The sequence below is a fragment of the Pelodiscus sinensis genome, chromosome 17 (genome assembly GCF_049634645.1).
Source record: "Pelodiscus sinensis isolate JC-2024 chromosome 17, ASM4963464v1, whole genome shotgun sequence".
In the NCBI taxonomy this organism is placed as follows: Eukaryota; Metazoa; Chordata; order Testudines; family Trionychidae; genus Pelodiscus; species Pelodiscus sinensis.
Window position 1 is genome coordinate 20,533,430 of NC_134727.1, and position 26,802 is coordinate 20,560,231.

The window sequence follows — 26,802 nt, forward strand, 5'->3', positions numbered from 1 at the left end:
TCAGCCCCTTCTGGTGCTGAGATCTAAGGCTCTAGAATTAAAGTATCAGGATGGCTGATGAGTTATATGACCCCATTGTGCCCTGGTTTCCAGGTATATTCCTGGCCCAGGGGCACTGCTCTAGCAAAGTTTCGGGGCAGGTTTCTCCCCCAGTCAGCCTAGCTCCCCCAGGGCATGGGCTTAAAAGGAATCTAGAGTTGCCTACCACCACCAGCAATCCAGCAGAGAGAAAGTGGTTTCCTGCCTGCTAGTTCTGCACTGCTGCCGGCATGTCCTTGTGGGCAGGGTGTGTGTGTTTCCATGTGCTGCCCCTGCCTTGCCTACCCCATGGTCAATGGGAGCTGCAGGAGTGATGCCTGAGGGCAGCACATACAGAGATCCCCTACCTCCCCACACCACCTAGGAGCTCCTGCCAGGTAAGCACCCCTCCTAGAGAGTGCACCTCCTGCCCCTAAACCTGTTCTTAGAGCCTGCAACTCCACCATTCCTGCCCCTAAACTCACTCTTAGAGCCTACACCCCTCACCATCTCCTGCACCCCACCTGCCCCAGCCCAGAGCCCACACAGACTCCATCCCAGAAGCTACACTCCAGACCCTTTCCCACACACATTCCTGCCCAGAGCCTGACCCCTCGCTCCTGTACCTGTCTTCTGCCCCAGCCCAGAACCTGCACCCAGCACCCAAACTCCCTCCCAGACCTTTCACCCTCCCACAGTCATCCCCACCAGTTCCTCACCCCTACTGCACCCAACTTCCCTCTCAGAAACTGCACCCTCTTCTGCACCCCAATACCACCCCAATACCACAGCTTGCACCCAACCCCCAAACTCCCCCCCCCCACCCACAGCCTTCACTCCTCTCACACCCAAACCTCCTCCCAGAGACTTGGACAGGTCAGATAGATGGCGTTTGGGTGGAGGTCAGGGGAGGGCTCAGGGTGTTTCTACAAGCATGCTGCCTCTGTCTATCAGTGGAACTGAGACTATGACTTTATTTCCTGCCTGCTCCCTGAGAGCTAGCTCACTTCAATTTGATGCAGGCTCACATGGTCTGGAGCGAGGCCTCGGTGAGCACTCAGGGCAGCTGCTTCCTAATACAGAAGGATAAACTGCATTCACCAAAACCTAACACCACCACCCCACTTGCCTGAACACAAGATGGCTCACTAATCAATCATTTGCAACTGTAAAAAGCATCATCCTGTGCTGGTTAGGCCTCAGTTGGAGTACTGGGTCCAGTTCTGGGCACTGCATTTCAAGAAAGATGGGGAGACATTGGAGAGGGTCCAGAGAAGAGCAACAAGAATGATTAAAGGTCTAGAGAACATGACCTATGAGGGAAGGCTGAAGGAATTGGGTTTAGTTTAGAAAAGAGAAGAGTGAAGGGGGACATGCTAGCAGTTTTCAGATATCTAAAAGGGTGTCATAAGGAGGAGGGAGAAAACTTATTCATCTTGGCCTCTAGGGATAGAACAAGAAGCAATGGGCTTAAACTGCAGCAAGCGAGGTTTAGGTTGGATATTAAGAAAAAGTTCCTGTCAGGGTAGTTAAACACTGGAATAAATTGCCCAGGGAGGTTGTGGAATCTCCATCTCTGGAGATATTTAAGAGTAGGTTAGATAAATGTCTATCAGGGATGGTCTAGACAGTATTTGGTCCAGCCATGAGGGCAGGGGACTGGACTCGATGACCTCTCGAGGTCCCTTTCAGTCCTAGTATTCTATGATTCTAAGTGGTCTAAGTTTGTGAAGCCAGGATGGCTCTTTCCCAAGTTTTCTGAATGTATCAGGGACTGGAACTAAGACCTGCTTCCAGGTGGCAGGGGCCTGTAGAATTTTTAAAGTTCAGCTTTGTGAAGGAAAAAACACATTGAAAATAAAAGTCAAGGAAATTCCCAATTGGCTTACAACCGTGGAAACTCACACTTTGGCTTGACATGCAAGTGACCTCAGAAACGACACTGGCTTTTGATAGTCTGGGAAGGAGTCTCAGCTCTTCTTTTTATTCAGACTTCTACTCAGATACAGATGGAGAGAAAGGAAGTCACAGGGCGATACAAAGGGATTTGGGTAGATGGGAGACAGTTTAATGCACAGTGAGGGTAAAACTAGAAGGTGAGAACTCGGGCTTGATTCTTGAGAAAGCTAGTGTCATTCATTCACAGCATTATTATAAACCAGATGCTACGGCCAGTGTCACCCTTGGTGTAAGTTGGTGCAGTTACCATTGGGAATTGTGGCTGCTTAGTTCCTAATGTTTAGGTCAAATTCCTTTGTGAAAGGGAAACTGAAGCTACAAAGCTGACATTTTATCACACGTAACAATGCATAACCAAATTTACCCCGGGCTACGTCTACATTGCGCTTTCTTTGTGCAAGAACATATGCAAATGAGCCGCCATTTTGTGCAAGGGGCTTTTGCAGAAGAAGGAGCAGTCTACACTGCTCCTTCTTGGCAAAACCCCCCTCTTGCTCAAGAGGCATTCTGCCGCTTATTTTCAGGCAGAACGGCTCTTGCTCAAGAGGAGTGGGGGCTTGCGCAAGGAGCAGTGTAGACTGCTCCTTCTTGCGCAAAAGCCCTTTGTGCAAAATGGCAGCTCATTAAGTATGCAAATGAGGCGCGGTTATATTCATTGCCGTGCCTCATTTGCATATGTTCTTGCACAAGAAAGCACACTGTAGACATAGCCCTGGTGTAAAGGGCTCTAACGCCATGTGACTCAATGGAGTTGCGTCTGCTGAGGCTAATGAACCGTCCACCCTGGGTCTATGTCTAAACTGCAGGCTTCTTTTGGAAGAAACTTTTCCAGAAGAGATCTTCCAAAAAATCTGCTTCCGAAAGAGACCATCCACACTGCAAAAGCACATCGAAAAAGTGATCTGCTTTTTCGACACAGAGTCCACACTGAATGGACACTATCTTGCATGTAAGCTGTGATTACTATGGACGGAGTGGCCACCAGGGCACCTGTGCTTTTTCCTCTTCTTCTTAAAGAACTCCCTTTTCCCTGTCCATACGTGCCTTTTTCCAAAAGAGTTCTTTCGAAAAAGGCTTCTTCCTCGTAGAAAGACGTTTACCAATATCGGAAAAACCCCTCTGGTCTTTTGATTTTTTTCCCCAAAAGAACAGGATTGCATTGTGGAAATGAGGGTTTTTTTGAAAAACGTCCGTTTTTCTGAAAGAACTCTGTAGTGTAGACATACCCTAGAGCTATGTCTACAGTGGCAGGTTCTTGCGCAAGAACGGACGTTCTTCCGTAGAGCATCCCCACTGCCCGCCGACTCTTGTGCAAGAAGATTTACAGTGAAGCGTGGGAAGAGAGGGCTTCTTGTGCAAGAGCTACGCTCTTGTCTAACAAGTGTAAGCGCTCTTGCACAAGAGGGCAGTGGGGATGCGCGGCAGAGGTTTCTTGCACAAGAAAGCCCTATGGCTAAAATGGCCATCAGAGCTTTCTTGCGCAAGAGAGCAACCCCACTGCCATGGACGTTCTTACGCAAAAGCACATGGCAGTGTAGACGTGTTCTTGCGCAAGAGTTCTTGCATAAGAACCCTTGCACAAGATGTTCTTGCGCAAGAACCTGCCAGTGTAGACATAGCCTAGACATGCAAAGCTGCTACCTCTTCCTAATCTGATCCAAATTAGTAGATTCCCTCTCAGTCCTCATTGGTCAGATAGATGTTCTTAGCCATTGCTGAGCCAGCCCTGCCCAACAGCATAAGGTTAGGGAAGTGTCACTCAGAGACAGCAAAAGAGAAACACAGGAAACAATTTTTGCCTTTCTCCCATATTAAAGAACAATAACTTCTCTACCACAGACTGAAGAACTATTACTGAAAGACCTTGCTGGATGCAAAGATCCTGTCTTCTCTACGCTGCAGATTAAATATGAGCCCAGCAGTTTAGAGCAGCCTCCTTCTGCCTCTAACAATTAAAGATTAGTCAAAGCAGTGAGGCTTGTGTCGAAATCTAAACCCCAGAGTTTGGGTCTGTGATTCTGCTGCCAGCTCATCTCTAACCATTGATTCTACATCATCGACCTAATTATGCATTAAATACCCTTTTGTTGCTTCCCACTGGCAATCAACTGAGCCCTAGCTCAGACTTGCACTCCCTAGCCAAATGTGCATCTCCCCACTAGCATAAGCTCCTCCTATCTGCAGTCAGGCTCCTGAGAAAAAGGAGGATCTGACCCTTGTTTATTTCGGCAGGTTATTTGCAGGGCCTCCACTAACGACCTCTCCCTGGTCCCCTGTATCCACCTGACCTTTGGTGGAAAGAGGAAAGGAAGGGTGCACAAAGGTCTGGCTTAGTAGTCCTCTGCTGGGGTATATGCATTGTCCTTTTATCAGTGAGTAATTCTATTTACTGAGCTCTATGAATGGGTGAAGGTGTGCAGTGAACCCTCGGGAACACAAACAGGGCGGCACTAAGTGAGCTCAAAGGTTGTTGTTTTGGCTGTCTTCTTCCGTGTCTTTGGTTTGTGCCAGAGTTAGAGTCTCTTGGATTTCATTGTGGTGTTTCCTCATCCTTTAAAAAAAAAAAAAAAAAAAAAGTCAAAACCCAAGGAAGAAAGCCAGCATGAGGCAGCAGCCTATGACTCTTACACAGGAAGTTGGTGGTGAATTGTACCAGTCAATTCTTAACTGGAGTGGAGCCTGCCTCCCAGTTCAATTTACTGAGCTCTATGAATGGGTGAAAGTGTGTAGTGAACCCTTGGAAACACAAACAGGGCAACACAAGGTTGATTTCAACTGATTTCTCCTCTAATGAGTGCTACAGCATTTTGGGTAGAGCATTTCTGCTACCACAGTGCAACAGAGCACACTCATATCAGCAACCTTCTCCTCCCCCCCCATTTTCTAAGTAAACCTACCATGTTTTCTTCCGCTTCCTGGGTGGACCAAGTATGGTCATTTCATAGTGCTCTTTTCATCCCTTCAGAGGGGTCATAAACGTTGGGCTTATTCCTGCAACCCCTGCTCACATGAGCAATACTTCCTTACAGGAGCAGAATTGGATTTCCCTGGGTTCTGCTTGTATGACCAAGTGTCACAGCGCCCTTACAATGATATGAATTTCCATGGACTATCATAGGGCTGGTATATTCATTTCATCTAACGTTCAGTGCATTTGTATGGAATTTATTCCAACTTCACTTCTCGTTCATTTAAGAAACACTAGGCTCTAGATTTAGCTCTGTAGCAGATGACGAGGGTTATTCGTAATAGCAGAGATTTGGTTAGATGTGGTACAACTGGTCGTGCTGTGCTCTTGTGGCTAATGAATTGAACTGGGAGGCAGGCTCCACTCCAGTGTTTATGAAGCTAGAGCACACTCCTGAGTATTTGGTTATCTCCTCCTTAGCTTTGTCTCCTATTTGGAGAGATTTATATGATTCAACATGCATGAATGAAGAATGAAATCTACTTAAAACATCAGGGAACATCCCATGCAATCTCTGACAACAGTCTATCCAAATTCATTAGGAATTTAGGTAGCTATGGATTCCAGTTTTCAGTACTTTGGGCCTTACCCTTTAACTCATTAGTAAACATGCCACCTCCATTCCCCTTCAGAACCTCTCCACTGTTATTTCAACAGTTTTTTTGAAAAACAGACTAGAACCCAATAGAGGTTTGGGCCGATGAAGAGCGAGTTCTGTCAAAGGTCTTACTAAGACTCTGAAAAGCCTGCCAGAGCGGGCCACTTCTCCTAAGTCACTACTTACTTTTCTCTGTTGAAAACAATGAAGTCCCTTTGGAGAGACTCCAGGTGCTTCTGAAGATGGCAGCCCTTCAGTGTTGAGATAAGAAAAAAAGAGACAGAGGAGGGGCCAGTTAGATTTCACAACTGATACAGGACTATGTCTGAAGTGTTCTGATCCATTAGGCATAGGCATCTGCCTCTACAGGTAGAAGAATGGCAATCAGAAGTGCTTATTCCTTCACAGAAGGGCTCCAGTGCGGATTCAGAGGTGAGCTCAGTTTATCGCATCTATATAAAGCATGAGATGTGCCCCCAGAAATCTTAGCACCACACACAAAGGAGGGCAGCACTGTTGTGGACGCAGGGTATTATAAACACTTGAGACTTACTATGTAGCTGGCTCCCCTCACTCATGCTAGGCAAACATAAAAGAAGTCAGAAAAACTTAAAAAACAACCAATGGTCTTGCAGCACCTTAAATAACAAAACATGTAGATGGTATCATGAGCTTTCGTGGGCACAACCCACAAAAGCTCATGATCCCATCTACATATTTTGTTAGTCTTTAAGGTGATGCTAGACTATTGGTTGTTTTTTAAGTTTTTTCCAGTTACAGACTAACTCGGTTACTCCTCTGAAGCTTCTGAGCACCTGTAATAAAACATGTACATAGTACCATGAGCTTTCGTGGGCACAATCCACTTCTGGAAAAACTTTAAAAAAAAAAACATAGTCTTGCACTGACGTGGATTGTGTCCACGAAAGCTCATGATACCATCTACATGTTTTGTTAGTTTTTAAGGTGCTGCAAGACGAGGGGCGGCCCGTCCATATAGGCGAACTAGGTGGTCGCGTAGGGCACCAAGTTAAATGGGGTGCCAAATGGTGGCGCAATATCATTAAGGGGTTTGGAGGTGGGGGCGCCGATTGCATGGTTCGCCTAGGGACTCAGTTGCTGGCAGCTAGGGCCACCCTAGCTAGGGCCGCCCCTGTGCAAGACTATTTGTGTTTTAAGTTTTTCCAGTCACAGACAAACTCAGCTACCCCTCTGAAGATTATAAAAGAAGTTAAGTGTAAATTGTTTGAGTTAATGCTGTGATGAACCCAATGTGCTGTTCATCCACTGCAGAAATACCTCCCATGCACTTTTAGGGAAGGGAAATAGAGTGCATGATTGAACCATACAAGCAAAACTACACAACTGCTTGCGGCAGGAAGCTGGAATCATTATTTTAACAGTTGATTGTACAGGAGGCGTCTGAAGTTGTCAAAAAGTTAAATCCAATCCCCAAACTAGAATTTCCCCTAGGCGGATGGGTTGATACTCCTTAATATGCCCAACGTGCCATTGGGATCTTTCACAAGGATAAGGACTGAGGCCTCCGTTTTACCTGTCATCTGAAACACTGTGCAGAGGGGGAGTGAGCTGAAAACACACAGGCCGTGTCCACACTCAGGGGTTCTTTCGAAAAAAGTACCCTTTTTTCGAAAGAACTTTCCCTGCGTCCAGACTCAAGCTGCGTTCTTTCGAAATTAAATCGAAAGAACGCGGCTTTTCTTTCGACGGCGGTAAACCTCATTTCACGAGGAAGAACGCCTTTTTCGAGGGAGATCCATCGAAAGAACGTGAGTCTGGACGGGGGGAGCCCTTTCTTTCGAAAGAATTGGCCTCCAGGAACAAGCCCTGGTGGACAATCTGGGCCATGGGTTGCACGTCTGTGGTTCCTGGCTGCAGCCATTCCTTAAAGGGACAGGCGCACCCTCACAGCCACTTGTTGCAGACAAGAAGCCAGAGCACACAGCGACCTTGCTGCAGCATGTCACAGCCCCAAGAGCGTCCTGGCCCTTCCTCCGAGCCTTCTGGGGACCCAGCCAAGGGCTCCAAGTGCCGGGCACCATCCTGGTCCGGCGCAGAGATCAAGAGCCTGCTGGAGCTGTGGGGAGAGGAGGAGGCCTTACAGGCCCTCAAAAGCCGGCGGCGAAACGCCGACATTTATGGCCGCATGGCTGAAGCCCTGGCCCAGAAGGGCCACTACCCCCGCACCCAGGACCAGGTGCGCTCCAAAGTGAAGGAGCTGCGGCAGGGCTACGCCAAAGCCAGGGAGGAGAGCTCCCGTTCTGGGGCAGCCCCCCACTACTGCCCCTACTACCCAGAGCTGGACCAGATCCTGGGTGGCAGTGCAGAAGCACGCACACCACGAAGGTTCGTGCAGTCCGGACTGGCAGACCCGGTGGTGGACGCTCCAGAGCGGGAGCTACAGCACTCTGGAGACGGGGACATGGGCCCAGAGGAGGAGGACACCGAGGAGACGGCGACCCTCACCCTGGAGCCAGTGACCCAGACCTCTGAGGCCTCCCAGGCGTCATCTGGCGCGGGAGAGGAAGCAGCAGGTGAGTACAGTGAGGTTGTGTCACCCCTTCCACAACAGCAGCCCTTTCCCCCCTTGGACCTCCCTCTCCCCCAGCCCCCCCAGCTCCCCAGCCCCTCTCTCCCCCTGGCCCTCCTCTCCCCCAGGCTTCCACGTCCCAAGAGCCCCCCAGCAGCCAGCCAACCAACAGGTACATCACCCGATCCCGTAGCCGGGGAGCACCCCAAACACGAGGCCCAGGCAGGAAAGGGAAATCTGCCAAGCCCCGTTCAACCTGATCCCCTTCCCCCCTCCAGGTTTCCAGTCCCCTTCCCCCCTCCAGGTTTCAATGACCCCCATCACCCCACTTATTAAGCACACACAAAGGGTTAAAGGAACTGTTTGTTTATTGTATATAGTTTGGCAACAACAAAAATTTTTGTTCTTTTGCCACATTGTTGGATAATATGTACAAAATTTTAAATAAGTAAAGAGAACATTTTATTTTGAAACACACTCTGGTGTAAGTGATGTGTCCAAACTGGGTCAGGAGATGGGTTGTGGAGGGAAGCTTCTATTGGGGGCCAGGGCCCAGTCCCCAGGCAGAAGCCCCTCAGTGCACTCAGTGGCCTCCACTGGAGAATTGCTCCCGGAGGGCCTCCCGGATGCCAACTGCAGACCGGTGAGCCTGGCGGATGGCAGCTGTCCGGGGCTGGGCAAAGAGCCTCTCCTGGCCATCAGCAGCTCTCCCCCACCCTGGTAGGAAGGCCTCCCCTTTCCTCTCCACGAGGTTATGGAGGACGCAACACGCGGCCACCACCTCGGGGATGTTGGTCTCCCCCATGTCGAGGCGTGTGAGCAAGCACCGGAATCTGCCCTTTAAACGTCCAAACGCACATTCCACCTGGTTGCGAGCCCGGTTAAGGCGAGCATTAAACTGCTCCTTGCTCACATCCAGGTGGCCGGTGTAGGGCTTCATCAGCCACGGCATCAGGGGATAGGCGGCATCAGCCACTATGCACACCGGCATGTGCACATCCCCAACCGCAAACTGGCGATGGGGGAAAAGTGTTCCTGCCTGAAGCCTCCGGTACAGGTACGAGTTTCTGAAGATGCGGGCATCGTGTGCCCGCCCTGACCACCCAACACAAATGTCTGAAAACTGTCCACGATGGTCGACCAGGGCCTGGAGGACCATAGAAAAGTAGCCCTTTCGATTGATGAATTGGGCTGCTCGATGGGGCGGTGCACGGATGGCAATGTGTGTCCCATCGAGCGCTCCTCTGCAATTGGGGAAGCCAAGGGCAGCAAAGCCGGCCATGACGCTGTCCAGATCCGGTAGACAGATGAGCCTGTTGAGCAGCTCCGAATTGATGGCCCTCACCACCTGCAGAACGAGACAGACAACAAAGTGTTAGAAGGGGTGCCTTATGTCTTAGGAGGAGAACCCACCGCCCACCTTCCCTCTCAAACAGCCCAGGAATCCCCTCCTCAGAACCCCCCCCCCCCACACACACAATTCAGGGTGAGTGGAGGAGCTCCCTCCCACTCCCACTCCCACTCCACTTGGCCCTTCCTGACAGTCTCCCTTCCCCCCACCCCAAACTGTGACTGTCCCCAGACAATGACTTACCTCCATCAAGACGGCCCCGACAGTAGATCTCCCCACGCCAAATTGGTGTCCCACGGAGCGGTAGCTGTCGGGGGTTGCCAGCTTCCAGAGGGCAATGGCGACCCTCTTTTCCAGGGGGATGGCGGGCCGCAGGTGGGTGTCTTGCCGTTGCAGAGCAGGGGCGAGCCAGGTACACAGCTCCTGGAAAGTGGTCTTTCTCATGCGGAAGTTCCGTAGCCAGTCTTGGTCATCCCAGATCTCCATCACGAGCCGGTCCCACCATTCAGAGCTGGTGTCAAACCTCCAAACACGCCTGTCCACGAAAAAGTTCGGAGGCAAGGGCAGTGTGGCTGCCGGACGGGGGAACCCCTCGTCCCTCTGGTCTGGGTCCAGCTCGGGAAGGAGCCTCATGATTGTCTCACGAAGATGCAGCAACAGCTGCAGTATGGTGGTGTGGGGCCATCGCCTGCCCAGGGGCAGCTCTGGCTCCATGCCACAAATAAGGGTCTGCAAGCAGAAAAACCTCAAAAGAAAAAAGCTGCTGGGGTGTCCCAGGAAGCTGAGCACTCCAAACAAGCACTGCAATGCCTTGCAAAATTCCTCAAGGGACAGCAAAGGCAGCTGCAGGAGCAGAGCAACGGGTGTTCAGGAGTGTCCCTCTCACCACGCGTCTCTGCAAAGGGCAGGCAGGCAGCACCCGGAAGGAAATGCTGCCCCCATGCCCTGGCAGAAGCAGTTCCGGGTGGCTTTCAATTTCGAAAGAGCGTCCGGCAGTCTGGACGCTCTTTTTCGAAATAGCGGATCGATCTTTCGATCCGCGCATTGTAGTCTAGACGCGCTCTTTCGAAAGAGCCTCTTTCGAAAGATGCTTTCGAAAGAGGCTCTTTCGAAAGAAGCCTGCAGTCTAGACACAGCCACAGAAGCCCTCTTGACCGTCTCTCCTATTCTGTTAGAGGGATAGAAGGAGGATCAATGTTATGTCAGAAGCACAGAATTAGGAGGTTCACACTACTGGGATTACCATACCACCTCAGGGCATTAAGCACCTTACAGACAGGGAGACACTTCCCCTGCCCTGAAGAGCTCACAGCTTAATGGTTGCTGTAGCGCAGCATGTGAAAGCTACAAGGGGTAGGTGGGGAAGCAGCAGCGATAGAAGTAGATTATGCAGTTAGTTATGTGCAGCCTTGTCTCAAAAATGGTCTGTTCCTTGCCCCGGTTCATGGTTTCCCCATCTGTAGAGTGGGGAGAATGATACCATGTCCCAGCTGGTCAAGGGCTTTCAGCACCTAGGATGGATGGCAGAGAGTCAGTACGGAAAGCCTGCTTCTCTTATGCGGTGGCCAGGTGACGGAGCTATGCCAGAGTCTGCCTTATTTCCTGGACTCAGTGAAGTTTGATGGAAGAGTGGACAAGCCTCAGGCCAGGATCAGTGCAGCACATTCTCCACCGTATCACTGTCTATCAGCAGCCACATGCAAGACTATAGTCAGCAAAACAAAAACAAAAAACCCCACACACACACATCCCCCAAAGGCACAGAAAACATTTACAAGCCCTAACTGACTAGGCGAGATCAGTTCTGATAGCTTTGGCTACTTCACTCACCTCAGAACATTTCACTGGGCTGCCAGCTGCATTCCAGTCATGGGCACACGGTAAAAGGCAAAGTGACAGATGCCTCCTTGCAACCATTGGTACAAGCCAGACACTGACATGACTCCGTCAAGAGACACAGCTTGAGCGCAGTTTAGTTGTCACAACTGAATACTCCTCGAAGTTGTGAGCCACAATGCACCTTGCCTTGCTATGTACAACAGGCTCATTTCAATGCAACCCCAAGAATTCATACCCTCCCATCTTGCTTCTAGTTTCACCTGACCATTATGCTCAACTATTGCTTCCTCCTTACAGCTGCAATCCTCAGAACCTTCCTTCCCATGCACCTAACTCAGTAGCAGTGATTTGAACATCAGAGCTCTCTCGGGCTTTGTTACTGCCAGCTTCGAACAATGAAGGTCTCCCTGAATGAAAACTAGTGTCAGTAAACGCCTGTCCTAAATGCATAGATAAAAGCAACAAAACAGACATAAACTAACCTAAAAAATCCTATAACCATGGTCTACATGGAGAATATTTTCAGTTTTTCCTCACATGCGAGATTATGAACTACTATAATCTCATTTAAAGATGCCTCTGAAGAGGGCTGCCCAGACAGTACATTCCTCCTCAACCTCTGATCTCAGAGTCCTCCCATCAAAAAGGAATGGGAGACAAAAAAAATGATCACTGCAGATCCTTCCACCCCACATGTCCTACCTTTTAAAGTACTAAAAGAATGAGGTCCACGGTATGTGTTGGGAACCTGTGACTTTAAAAGGAGAAAACAGGAAGAGGGATTGGAGGGAACAAAGAAAAGCCTCTTAGCAGAGAGGCGATAGGCAGAGAAGAGAATCAGACAGAAAGTCCTGACAGCAAAGAAAGAGGTGGGTGCTAGAAAGGGGAAGGGTACAGCTAAGTCTAAAGAATGACCTATTATCTCATGTAGGGAGGCCATCAATATTTAGTGCCATGGGTTGTCAGTCAAACCAGCCTCCTTAGAAACAACGGTTTCATTTTGTTCTCAATAAATTTTCCTTAAAAAAAACAAAACTTTCCCCATTCCTTGTGCTTTCCCAAAACCCAACACGTCCTACAGGGTTCTACCACCTCCACACTCCTGGCTATGCTCAGCCTGCTGGCACAATTCACTCTGCACAGCTGATGCTGAAGGAATGGGCATCAGGCTGCTTTTGCTTCCACTGATGAAGAGCATTAAAAAGGATCAGTTTTGTAAATGAAAGAGCTACTTTCCCAGGCCATGCTAAAATATTTAAGGTGCTCCGACATGCAGTTGACCTTTAAAATATTTTTTTTAAAGAATCCAATGCTATGCAATGAGAAGAGCTTTATCATTGAAGAGGGACGAGGGAGACTTCAGCTTTAACAAAGCCTTCTGGCATCTATGCTAAGGGGGGAAATTCTGGCCACACAGACGATGTTGGGAGATTTGACAGAGACTTCAGTGGGGCCGGGATTTCACTCTAGGACTTCACTAAGCTCCCTTCTAATGTCATCATGACCAACCGATTTTTCTAATCTAAACATGGCCTTAGAAACACTTCACCTTTTAGAGGACTGAACTGAAGGGAGGACAAGCTCCTACCCTAAATTGGCCTTCAGCATATTACCAATAAACTGGGTGGTGCATTAGGTGCCTTACAAGCTGACTTTCTGCTTCTGGAGACGGAGACTCAAAGTCTTGTTTAGTTTGGTCACAACTGAAAATGAGGCTGGGGATTGTCTGATCCTACCTCTTAATGAAGATTTGTCCACACTGAGACTCCTGTTGCAAGTTTTGCATAATAGAGCATGGTGAGTCATGTTGGCTGTTGACAAAGTGGGGGAGTCTTAGGAGTTCGCTGGTATGTTGGAAGTGCTGCTTGCAAAGCATGTTCCTGACTTGTGCCCAGGTGTGAGAAACTGGAGCGGTACCATTTCCTGCCGCTCTGACCCAGCCTTGCAGTGAATGATTGATTTCCAGCAAAACAGTATCAACAGCTAAGTCAGAAACTAGCTCTTCCCATACTCCAGTCCTTGAAATGCAGAGCTGCTTGGGACTGTTTAAATCCCAGCATTAGCCATTACAGGCAATCCCTTTGCCCCTCCCCTTTCTGATGTTTTAAAAAGACAATTAGATGCAAAATCTGTTACGTCACATCAAACTTACATAATAAAGACAGAAATTTAGGAAATGCACAAGCTAATGTTCATATTACACTATTCTGCTGTCCCTGGTGGATATCCTGTCCCTAGGGCAGGAAGATGTTGTGAACAAAGCCATCCCAACAGCAACAGACTATTTAAACACTTGCATTTTGCTGCAGCCATATGACATACCAAGCAGATTTTTGTGCACAGAAAGGAACTTCCAGGACGGTAGGAACCTGCCTCTCTTTCTCTCTCACCTGTGAGGAATAGCTTTTGCTGGTGTCTTTCTCCTTCTTAGCTAACCGCTTCTTTTTCTTATGAAGGGGTTTGGACTCTAGGATCATTTCTTCAAGTTCGAAGGTTGGGTCACAATTCAGTCTACCTTTCTATAGGGGAGAGAAAGGTCACCTTAGATGAATTGACCCTGCCTTGAACAGGCTCTTACACACAGGAAGGAACCTGGGAAATAACTCTGTAATGAATAAACCAATAACAATAACATAGCCAGAGCTCCTGCTGAACCTTTTACATATTTTATCACTCCTCTTGGTTAGGAGGACACTGTCAAGGTAATTCCATCATTCAAAAAATCACTCTCTAATTTATTCATTGTTTATACTGATCCTTTGGATGCTTCAAAGAGAAACCTTGAGTACCCCTTTTCATAATGGCGATTTTCTCCCTTCCTTGTATGCATTGGTTTGTGATCAGTGGTCATTTTTCAGGGTAAGCTGTTATTCTAAAGTGGCTGGCAAGAATCAACTTGTACACATTAGATTAGCTGAGAGTTCAAAGCTGGGCATGTTTTTTTTTTAATTATAGAATGATCACAAGCATGGTTGCTCACAGTAGTTTATTACTGCAGGATTCCTCAAGAGCATGGGTAGGTATGCTACTTTGTTATTACAGGGTTGGTTATGACCACTAAATTCTCTGCACACAGGTTTGAAAATCCAGGGTTTCTTTTATGTGCAGTAGATGAGCACTTCTGAATACACAGAGAATTAATGAGACATTACAAACTCGTAACAGTAATACAAATTGTGAGCATGCAACCTTGGTAATTACCCCTTTAATAGTTTTATTCATAAAATAAAAATTTTATCCTGGATTTTTCCTTGCCTTGCATCTTGTGCAGTCATATATACCTGTGCAAAGTATGTGCAGTAATATACTCTGCATCTGATCTGGTGCAAAGCAGTGAAGAATCCAGTACATTGGGCAGACATTCTAAACTATTTTTAATTGACTTACAGTTGGAATGAATCCTGGCATTATCCTCTTCTGTAGGACTGCATCCCAGTTAATATCAGACAGATATGGAAAGTCCTGGATATCTTTCAGCTGAGAAAAACGTTCTTTGGGATCTGGCTCAAGCAACTGGCAATGGGAATTAAACACATTAGATTAGATGCCGAGCCATGGGAAGACAATAAGGAGAAAAAGTGTGTGTACAGGTGTGTGTTTGTTTCTTCTGATTGTGTATGTACACACACTCTACAGATTTCCATATTGATAAAGAGCCTACAGGACAGATATTTTTGTGCAATCAAGGTTGTGAATCTGTATATGTCCATAGGTATGCCAGTTGAGTTTTTAAAATGTACCAATTTTGCCTTTGATAACTGGATACTGATCCCACAATCTTCATCCTATTTCCTTTATCCAATGAATACCCGGGGAATGCTTCAGATTGTAAAATAGTAATGCTATGTAGTTACTAAGGAAATTGAAAAGTTCTGAAGAGCAACAATCCGTGTTTATACATGAATACACACGCACACCACTCAAGCTTATAGCTGATGCATGAATCCATCTTTCAGTGAGACCAAAATGTACGTTATATTGTTATTGACTATAGACCACACAGAAGTGAGTAGGAAGAGAGAGGAATGGGCAGAGTCTTTGTTCCCCTGCTCCCCAACACAGCAGCCAGCAGAGGGGAGTTGGTGTGGGTGGTGATGTAATTTGTTGCTGGTGTAAGTCTATGGAAATGATTACCTCCATTCCCAGAGCATGAGGGAAGTAGGGAGGGAGTGGTCCCTAAAAGAGGGCTATTCTTGGCTTGGTGCAGTTTATGAACCAACCAGTCTCTTAGGGCATGTCTACACTTGGGAGTTATTTTGGGGAGTTATTTTAAAATAACTCCCCTTATTTCAAAACAACAAGGCGAGCGTCCACACTGCCCACCCCGTTATTTCGAAATAAGGGACTTGTTATTTCAAAATAACAGCTCCTGCTTGTGAAGAGGAATAAGCTTATTTCAAAATAGTCATTTCGGGAGTTATTATTTTGAAATAATTTATTTTGAAATAACCTGGTAGGATAGACATAGCATTGGAGTGGCGCCTACAGGCACAATATAGCGCCTTGTCTACATCATGGACCTTAATTCTGTCCACTCTCCTCTCCCTCTTCCTAGCTAACATTTCATTCTTCATTAGGTTTCAGGCAGCCTGAACCCGTCCTTTGTATTGCAGGAGTGGAACAGCCTGATTGCGGCTCCAGGCGTGCACCCTCCTGTACAAGCACCAAGAAACCTCCTTTGCCGTAAGAGTCGCCAACACCATTCCAGAAGGTTGAGTTAGCAACTGGGCTTTACAGATCAGTACTAGGGATGTCAGAGTATAACCGACTAACTGTCTAACTGATAAGCTGATGCTTATCGGTTAATGGTGTTGGTTACACTCAGCCAACTCCCGGGGAGACAGCTTTCCTGTGGCAAGGAAGCCGTCTCTCCAGAAGCTGAGCCGGCAGGGGCTGGTGGACCTGTTCCCAGGAAGCAGGCTTATTTAAGCTTTATGCTGCCAAGCCCACAGCAAAGCCGCCTCCTCGGAAACTGTCTGAGTGTAACCAACACCATTAACCGAGATTTTCAGCAGTTACATGATTACCTGTTTAACTGACTTTTAACATCCCTAATCAGTACACCTTAGTGCAGGGTCTTTTTAAATCTTATCTGAAGCCAAGTGGTTTAATGTGTGGCTGGCCTGGCGCTCACAGCACTGAGATGTCAGTCCATTCTCTGGTCCCACAAATCATCCAGTCTAGCGTGCAACACAGACTCCGGCATCCGGGCTGCTTCCATGACTACAGCTGCAGACTTTCCTTTGGTAACAACTCAGCGAGTTCATTCTTATTAGCAAGTGAAGCAGTGCTTCCACCGAGATGTCACCAGATGTCCTTGAGTGTGAACCAATCATCCACATTGCTCTGTTTTAACAGGTTCTTTTCTTTCACATGGAGACTCAGAAAAATGGAAAAGCTCTGAAATTCTTTTCCCCCTCCATCCAGTTTAAATAAAATCCCAGTGGGACCAGCTTCATCTTCACTTTCTCAAGTTCTTGGAGCTGATTTCTCACCTACCTCCCCACCAAACGCAACTGAAAATCGATGTGTATTCGCATTTTATTTGCCTCCTGTCTCCAACACAACAGAGACATTGGAATCTGCAGCTCACAAAGGCACCTTTCCAGAAAAGACAGCTAATCGCAGTGTAAAGAAGTCACTTAGCATCGGGGAGCAAGAGAAACTGGCTAGAGTGGTAATCAGGGGGTATAATTAATGGAAATGGGTTTAGGCTACGAGAGGTTCCATTTTTAAAGGGACAATCCCGTATTTAAGCCCTTCTGTAGTCGTCCCAAACTTGTTCTTACAAAACAGGCAAATTGTCCCATAGTTTCTGTCTCTCCCTCTCATAAGTACCAGCAGAATTCTGTCTTTCAAGCTCTGTGGTTCAAGACTGCAAGAACTTCTGGTAGCACATTCTAAAATAACACCCATCAGAACACTTTCTCAAATGTAATGAATAAGCTGACAACCTGAAATACCACTTTAGCATTAGTGCTTGCAACCAGAGAGTGAATGGTATTAAGTGACAGTGCAAAAGCTATACTTTCAGAGTGTGAATGATGTGCAGCTTGAGTAAAAATCACTCTCAATACATTTTCCCCCTGCAAGCACTGTGCTTAAACCCAAAATGCAAGTAATATGTATTTGTTACCAATGATCAAACACATTGAATCTTAATATGAAATTCACTTGAGGTATTTCCAGATGTTTCCAGCTAATGATTATACCAGTGTGGATCTGCCATTAAAAACTGAACTGAGACCACTAGTCATGTTATAGAGGCCACCAAGAGCCACCTCACCTGGGCAGGATTTGCAGGTTATCCTGATCCCCACCTGCCCTCACCTTTTTGAGTAGCGACACCATTTCTTTAGACCAGGCAGCAGGATACATTACAGTAGCTGTCCTGAACACGTGAGCAATTTCATTTGTTGAAGAATTGGAGCGAATGTGATAGGGTCTCTGTGAAAAACACAAGGAAACCATTTATTTAAAAAAAATCTTTTGGAAATCTTCCTAGGGCACAAAGTCTCCAAACAGAGTCTCTTTGTGTCTTTCTCTAACCCCCCATTGCTGCTCTAGATTGAACCATTGAAAGTCTGTCACAGCAGAGGCTAACTCAATCGAACCAAATAGATTACTACAGGACTAAATAATAACAAACAATAATAATGAGACATTTGAACAGCAAGATGAATAGGAAGGAATAGCAAAGGGTATAGCTGTCACCCAGCTGGTATTTCGTTGGCAAAGCCAGCATTTGTACTTTAAAAGGCCATCAGTGAAATTAATTTACTGGTTCAGCAAAGGACAGTACTTTCTCAACATTCTCTGTTAAAGGTAAATGGCATTTTCTGTTTGTTTCTCAAGTTTGAGATGATATTGACAAGAGAGAGGCTTGTGATTTTTTTCCTCCTTCTTCTTTCCATTGGAAAGGTAACAACATCAGGAAAGGGAGAAAAGGACAATATGAAAAATAACACCTCATTGCAGAGGGAGTTGAATTGAGTTTCACAGGTATGGCTCAGACTGCAGAAGGGGTTTCCTTTATGTATAGTGAATGCAGAGATAAGAATAAATGGACCCTTCTTCACCTTCATTTCAGATGCCAACCTAAATTCTGGCCAGAGGCCATTAGGATACATATGCATGGCAAGGAGGGTGTTTTACTTCTTGCAACATCCTTGACATATCAATGCATTTGGGAGGTGCTAGGTCTAAGTTTTCCAGGAAAAAAAAGTGCAACCATGCAGGCAAAACACACAGCAATGATGCATGTAATGGCCAATTGCACATTGATCTGGCACATGCAACTACATGCATCTCAACATTTAACTTGTAATTAACAAGGAAAGTGTGTGCATACGGGGAAGGACTGATGTGTAATTTTGTTTTTCAAGGGTTTTTTTAATTCCCAGATTTGTATTAAAATATTTTGAAAATAAAGTTGTTTTTTTAAATAATATGTGAGCAGATAGAAATTAATACATGGAAACCACTGCATTATACTGATTAGTTGCCAACCATGTGGGGGAACTCAAGTCTTCCTATGAAACACATTGTCCCCTGCACTGGCCCAAATGGGGCTTGGCTCCCCACCGCAAGCCCAGCCTGGGCTATGATTCTGAACCTGGCCAGCCAGGGCTCTCTGATCCAGCAATATCATGGGCATCCAGTATGTAAGGCGGGGGAAGGCTCTGCCTTCCCAAATCACCAGGCATAGCCCCGCCCACACTCCATCTGCAGTAGGCATTCTGGGGCGGAGGGTTGCGGCCCCCAGCGCCTGCCCTCCTCACGCTCTGGGGCTGGAGAGACAGGGCTAGGTCAGACCACGCGGCATGCCCTCCTCTGGGGCTGGGCAGGCTGGGGCCATGCTGCGTGCTCTCTGACTTCCTCCAGGGCTGGCGAGGCTGGGGTCATGTCATATGCCCTCTGACCTCCTCTGAGGCTGGGAAGGCTACTCTCTTCTCCTCCTCCCTCCCCAGGGCTGGAGAGGTTGCACCGCGTGGAGTGCCCTCCTTCCTCTTCCAGTGCTCCAAGACTCAAGAGGCTGGACTGTGCCAAGTCGTTCAACACACCCTCTGCCCTCCCCGGGACTGGGGACGCTGGGGCGGGCCCATGCCCACCTGCTCCCCTCCTCTCCCCATTGTTGGGAGAGGGAGCTTGAGCATGGCATGCCTCCCTGTGGGGGCGGGGAAGAGGCGGGGCTGAAGGTGGGGATGGGGGCTTTTTTATTCTTACAAGCTGTTACGTAATCTTTTTGCTTGGAAAAATAGAGTTTATTCCCTTCTAAGTAACATTTAATTTGCCCACCTTTTTTACAAAATTGTTTAAAAGAACTTATCCAACATACACCAAACTTTGCAAGTAAGTTACAGCCAAAGACCGAGGCATGACAGGGCATGAATAGTGTTGTATTAATAATTCACACACAGTGGTTCGTGTTTGCTCAGGTGGCAGAGTCTTAATGCAATAGCAAAATTATTTGTTTTTAAAAAAACATTTCTTCTTGCATGTTCTGAGCTCAGACTAAACTCTTTTACAATCCCTGCTTTTGGAATTCTTATCCATCAATTAGATGGCTCCAGGGTTTTTTTTGCCTAACTTATGTTAACTGACAGGGCATTGGACACTTAGGCTGTGTCTAGACTACATGCCTCTGTTGTCAGAGGCATGTAGATTAGACACATAGGCAAAGGCAAATGAAGCCGCGATTTAAATGATCGCGGCTTCATTTAAATTTACATGGCTGCCATGCTGAGCCGACAAACAGCTGATCAGCTGTTTGTCTGCTCAGCGCGCTAGTCTGGACGCTCCCCTGGCAACATCAAAGCCCTTTGTGGGCAGCCCCAGTAAACCTCATCCCACGAGGAATAATGGGGCTGCCGACAAAGGGCTTTGATGTCGGCAGGGGAGTGTCCAGACTAGCGCGCTGAGCGGACAAACAGCTGATCAGCTGTTTGTCGGCTCAGCGCGGCAGCCATGTAAATTTAAATGAAGCTGCGATCATTTAAATCGCGGCTTCATTTGCCTTTGCCAAAACTACAAATCTACATGGCTCCGTCGACGGAGCCATGTAGTTTAGACGTACCCTTAAAGAACTTGTCACCCTGAATTATTCTGTGCAGCCGTGGTTTCTTTTGGAATTCTTATGAGTCTATAGATTTCAACTCAATATTTTTTATCCATGTTTAAAAACACAAACAAAACAGTATTGAAAACAGCAAGAGTTAATCCCTCCCTCCCCCAAAACAACCCAAACAATGAATGCAGCTGTATGTACAATACCCTGCCTCTAAGTAGCTCATAGGCAGTAATTCCTAAAGACCACCAGTCAACAGCAAAGGAATAGCCAGTAGCTTTTGTGGAGTTAAACATCTCAGGAGCTGAAAAATACAGAAAAAAATGTTTTGCTTTATTTCAGTCTCAAATAGTAATTCTTGACTACCTTAGCAGTTATAAGCTGAATATATATAATGTTTAATGATATAGTGTTTCAGTCCTGAGGTAAAAAAAGGAATTCCACACTGTTCTATTTACCATATATATTTAATTTATTCCCTTTGACCCAGCCGTTCACTTGACTATTTGGATTTGTTTTAACAAGCTATGATAGTAAATGCTTGGTTAGGATTCCCATAATCTAAATACTTCTTGACCTTGGGAAGTCACCTAACCGCTCAGCCTCAGTTTCATAACCTACAGTAAGATTTAGCTACTTCAAAAATCATGGTGGAAGGCTAAGTTAAACGCCAATGTTTAGACACTGCTTTAGGCTCATGACATGACAGGCTCTATATAATGTCAGTGTTACTATTTGTAGTTTCTGTTGGATTATTACTAGAGGCCAATTCACATCCATTAGAAAATTACTATACTTTGGTGTGGAATCAGCTAGGGATATTAAATTTAGATTAATTAACGAATCGAATAGTTGATGGGATTTCATACACGGAAGCCCTGCAGGGAGCATGGGGCCCGTGCCTGAGCCTTTGAAATGTACAAGAGCCCCAGTGAGGCTCTTGTACATTTCGAAAGCAGACGCCCCGCAGGGAGCACAGAGCCAGCAGGGGACTCCCCACTGGCCCCGTGCTCCCTGCAGCGCCTCAGCTTTTAAAATGTACAAGAGCCCCAGTGGACTGCCCTGCTGGCCCCACTCTCCCTGCAGGGCCTCCTCTTGTATATTTCAAAGCAAATCGCAGCAGAACCAGCATGAGCAGAGACTGCTTCAGTCCCAGCTTGTGCTGTTTCCCACTGTGCCTCTACCTCCCCTGCCCTACAGAGAGATGATGCTGGGGGGAACCGGCTTTTAAGCCTGCTCCCCTGCTGCCCCCACTTGCTGCTTCACTCTGACAGAGGCAGCAAGGGGGGGAGGGAGTGACTAGTTACACCACTAGTCGACTATCCAATAAGCTTATGCTTATCTGATAGTCAGCTAGACGAACAGTCACTTACAGCCCTAGAATCAGCATCTGAGTCATTTTATAGTTTGACCTAACTTTTCATATGTGCCTACACTAATTGATATTTGGGTGTTAAAGTCTAATGATATGGACAGTATAATCAGTGTCAGGATTAGTGTGAAGTATTCTCTGTTGCTGACTTGCTCTATGATCCTGAACACGACTTAGCTCCTCTCTGCCTCAGTTTTCCCCATCTGAAAAATAGAATGATTACCATTTTCTTACTCTAAAGGGGTGTTGTGATATTTAATCCTTTAATGGATTTAAGAATTTTCAGAGTCTTGGACAGGGAAATACAAAGCATTATTTAAATGTTCAATGTATAATAGAGAAATAATTTAATGTATTTGATGTTACAAAGGGCAGGTCTACTCTATAAGGACAGGTAGAACTAATTTATGCAATTTGAGATATATTAGTAGCATAACTCAAATTGACATAGATTATATCTATTTACCGTGAGGTCCACGCTGCAGGTGGTAGACAGAAAAAACTCTCCTGTCAACTCCCCTTATGCATCTTGTTCTGCTTGAGTACACAGGAGAATGATCAGCGGTTGATTTAAAGGGTCTTTCCAAGACTTGTTAAATCGACCGCAGGTGGATCAATCGCTACAGGATCGATCCACCCCATAAGAATTATGCCACTCATTGAGTTAAAGTAGTTTCCTAATATTAGATAACTGATTAGGGAATGGGGATTCAATCTATCTTAGTTTCTTATATAACTTCTATCGCCATAATATCAGATCATGTCTTAATTTGAGTATATCTGTCCTCCCAACACCTGAAGCTCCTCTGAGGCATATAATGGGCAGTGCTATTATTCCCATTTCACATATGGAAAATTGAGGCATAAAAAGACTCTCTGATTTCCCCAAGCAAGACTGTGTCAGAGCAGGGAACTGAAGCCTGTTCTATGAAGTTCAATAGTAACACTGGCCCAGCTAGCCTCTTTTTGTGTACCACAGAAAATTCCCTCAAGTTAGAGCTATGTCAACCTTTTTCATTTGAGTTCAAGTTCAGCTAATTTCCTCCTTGCCATCTTCTTTCCCTTAGCTGAATCCGAAAACACTTTCAGTCTAGAAGAACCACAACTTACGGGGGTAAATTGCAAACTCTGAATTATTGGTGGATACAAACACAGACATAATGCTGCTGGCTACATTTCTGGAAAGCAGAGAATAACCTCTATCTGGGCACAGGCCCAACAGCCATTACTTCTATAGAGTAAAGCTGCCTGCCTGACAGGAAGTAGGGCAGGGTCAGAAGATGACCTGAATTTATTAGCTCCATGCGAAAGATTAAGGAAAATGCAATGACATTTTTAGGTGTGGGAGGGGAGGATCATTAACAAAGGAATAAAACTAAACAGAGGTAAAGCTGAGGGGCTTTTTTTTTGTATTTTTTTAATATTACAGCACTGAGTCAGGTGACCTGAAGGGTGAAAAGTCATCTCTGTTATGCTAATAAAAGGAGCTTCCTATGGAGTGAAGGATCAATTATGAAGGGACAGCAGCAGTAAGGGAGAAACCTTAGATAATGCTTTAATTCTCCTGTATAGAACATCTGGTATTTTCTGGGGTTTTTTCACCGGACAGAGGCCACCAATACCAGTCTGTCCGGGCCAATACTGGACACTTGGCAGCCCTATATGCAGTGAAATGCTGCAAATGACTGTCAGGGTTGTCTGGAGGAGGGCACAGGGCACCCTCTTCCCCAGGTGTATGTCCCTGAGAAACCCCCTCCTATACCAGGCGCCACTCCACCCCACCCATTCCTGCCCCTGTTCCGCCCCCTCTGGTCCTCACTGCACCCCTTCCTCACTCCCATTCCCACCACCACGGTGAAGTGGAGCAACCCAACTGGGAGATGGGCAGCGGAGCAGGCTGCTGGTTTGCTCTGCTTCCTGTGTCTCCTGCCGCTGCAGTGAGTGCAGGGGGCCTCACACCCTGCTGCTGCCCTGAGCCTCATTCTCCAGGTAATACGCAAAGCAGCTCTGTACCATGAAGGATATGAGGACATAGGACAGTTGAGGTGGCTGCAATAGGGCCCCCCAACACAAGAGGTTTGGGGCTACCTCCCCAAACTGTCTTATGGATGGGACGGCTCTTATGATTGTTACTGTTCATCAGATTTACAGCTCATTTTACTGATGGACACATTTTAGTTCTTACAGCCATGGTTTTGGCACCATCTTCCATTGCCCTAGTATAACCCCTCCAACTTCGCCCATACAAGTGGCTCCAAGGGGTGTCCCTTATTTTTTTTTATCTCCCACTCAACAAGATCAGAGTTGCTGAGTACTGCAAAAAGCAGCAGTGACCCTGTGAGTACTCTTTAATATCGATGTTGATGATGACGATGACGGTGATGATGATAATGGGAGGAATGTTGGGGTAGGAGTGCTGAGAAAAGAGTCTCTTATTTTTGAAATACAGGATTGGCAACTTTACATGTAAGTGAAATGAGAATTGGGCTCCTCTTGTCTCTGAATAACCAAGCATTTTTCTGGGTTGGCAGTAAAAGGGACATAAATAATACTTTTCTGCATTACTGACAGGGGAAAAAAAATCAATAGGTGGAACTTCTCCAGCAGCAAGACTAGTAGAGGAAACAAGCCGTGTCTAAAAAACAGATTGGGGATTTTTGCGTTGTACATATAAACTTGTGTAGGTGGGCAAGTAGGTAGTGGAGATTTAGAGGGAGGTTATAGATGTAGCTTTTTTAGTGACAGCTGGAATATCATTCCACATGGGGAAAATGTGCAATACTCTAAGTACTATTGGTGTGATGTGGCACATTCCAAAGACATAAAAGTTTGCTCTGAGCAACGTTAAAAGGAAGAAAGAAACAGCATCTGTGACAGTGATAACCTAGCAATATCCACACATGAAACTGAATCCCATCTGTGGCAAGGAATACCCGCCGCCAACCCTCCATGTTACGTTTTAAATGTTCAGTCTGACTGACATGAATACACTGATTTGTGTGCCTCCACTGAAGTAAAACCATGTGTCGTCGACACCATTTCAGTATCAATGTCATATGCACCTAGGAAACCAGCACAGCTCCTTTACCTTCAAAAAACTGGGGCTCCTATTGTTGCTAGTAGTAGCAGCAAGTCTATTATCTACTTTGTGGCCCTACCACAAGACAGCAACATTCCTCATTCATATACACGGTAGCTCTGCTACTTTACCTAGTTTTGAACCAAATCAGCGCCTTTGCCCTATAGAATGCACATAGAACAAATGTACACAAAAATTGGACACAAAAATTTCTCCTAACCAAGGGCAGAAGAAAAAAAAATGGTGTCCCTTCTTCTTTTGTCACCATGGCAACTGATCCAGCTACCAGCACAATGGGAACCCAAAGATGTGCACCACATTTTCCTAGTAAGAGCGTAACACTTAACACATGGAAGTTCAGAAGGTCAGTGCACAAATGTGTCATGCACTAGGGAACTGACTCATCCTGCCGACCCTTATTTCCCCTCTAGCTTGTTTTCAAGCTTTTTTCCCTTGTGCACCTCAGTTTCCAGACTGCAGCTGGGCTGATTGTTTGGTACAGATGGGCACAAATCCATTCATATCAACGGGGTAAATAATTTAAAAGGGATTTTCAAAATGAGATTGAAAACCATTCTCATTACTTTCCTGACAGTCGTGGCTGTGATGTTTGCATCTGTGTAATGCTCCCTATATATAAACATTGTGCATTTTTATTTTGATGTCTATTTACTACTATGCAGAAATACTAGCTTTTTTATAACTTTCAAAGGGGTAGCCAAGTTAGTCTGTAAAAGGAAAAACTTAAAAAACAACAAATAGTTTTTAAAGTGCTACCAGACTAACAAAATATGTAGATGGTATCATGAGCTATCATCATATTTTCTATTTTCTATGTCCTTTTAATTTTATATTTGCAAAGGAATGCAACATTAATCAGAGGCTATTGGGGTAGTAGAAAACCACTGGGTTAGCAGCAAGGACACCTGAAACCTGAGTCATCCCTTCCTTACACAGGCTTACACACTAATGTAATTTACAACAAATTTACAAAATGTGGGACACTGCATTTTTCCCTGACATACTGTTTGATCTATGCAGCTCATGCAAGTTCTACAGGCCAAATTCCAGTTGCCATTACTGTAGGGTAAAAATTTCTGAGGCAGGCTATGATATTCTGTTAAGAATCCCTATTCTAAATTTCAAGTCTGGAACTGGCACACTAACACAGTATACGATGGTTACCTTCCCCCTCCTCCCACGCGTAGCCCATCCCAGGAAGGTCATCATAGAGCTAACAACCTAGGATGAGAGACAGGACATGACACATTCAATGGTGCTAGGAACAAATGCGCAATTGTCAAGTACTCCTAATGTCTCTGCTTTAATCCCCAGATGCATCACCAATAGATCACCTCCGTGCAGAGATACGTTCCTGAAGCTGACAGACACGTCGCCACCTAACACATAATTGATAATTGATGTCTGCTTTGTTTAAATACTTAAAAACAAAAAACAGGACTATGTAGCTCTTAAATACTTGTTTAACTAGATATAAGGTATTCTGTAACCTATGGGCAGAAAACACTATGTAACCTTTAGATTATTGCTCTCCTTTTGCCTCACGATTAGCAGATTAGCACCTATCCAGGGGTCTGGGATTCTCCCTCTTCTCCCCCAGTCACTTCATCTGCCCACTAAGCATCCTATATAATTAGTTGTAACCTATTGTCTGGCAGTGTTCACCAAGCCTAAGAAGCGAAGTGACACTCCACCAGCGCTGTGTGTTAACAAACCCTTCTGCTTGCTTCATACACGGTGTCCAGAATCTGTTTCAACAATTACAATTGTTGAATCCAGATTAACACTATGGATTTTTTAAACCTTAATCAAGAAAGGTTCTGCAAGGTACTCAGCTCATTCTCGGCTCACAAGTGATGTTCAGCCCTTTATAGGATTGAGTCATTACACTAGCGTAGCATAGGGTAATACAGCTCTCTGTGCCTCAGTTTATCCATCTGTGAAATGAGGATAATGATACATATAATAGCTATATCAAA

General features: G+C 46.0%; 1 protein-coding gene across 2 annotated transcripts in view; it reads right to left on the reverse strand.

Moving 5' to 3' along the window:
* Positions 1-1,946: 1,946 nt before the first annotated feature.
* The window catches only part of STK32A (serine/threonine kinase 32A), a 104,109-nt gene continuing 79,253 nt past the window's right edge, over positions 1,947-26,802 (reverse strand). Inside the window, exons 9-14 of one of the 2 annotated variants that reach the window (XM_075900287.1) lie at positions 20,558-20,655; positions 17,615-17,731; positions 14,672-14,797; positions 13,675-13,803; positions 5,730-5,794; positions 1,947-4,528 (exon numbers count right to left, since the gene is read on the reverse strand). In XM_075900287.1, coding sequence (XP_075756402.1) covers positions 4,438-4,528; positions 5,730-5,794; positions 13,675-13,803; positions 14,672-14,797; positions 17,615-17,731; positions 20,558-20,655 — 626 coding nt within the window. In that variant the 3' untranslated portion in view covers positions 1,947-4,437. The remainder of the gene's footprint in view (positions 4,529-5,729; positions 5,795-13,674; positions 13,804-14,671; positions 14,798-17,614; positions 17,732-20,557; positions 20,656-26,802) is intronic. The other variant, XM_075900288.1, reaches the window with a different exon arrangement.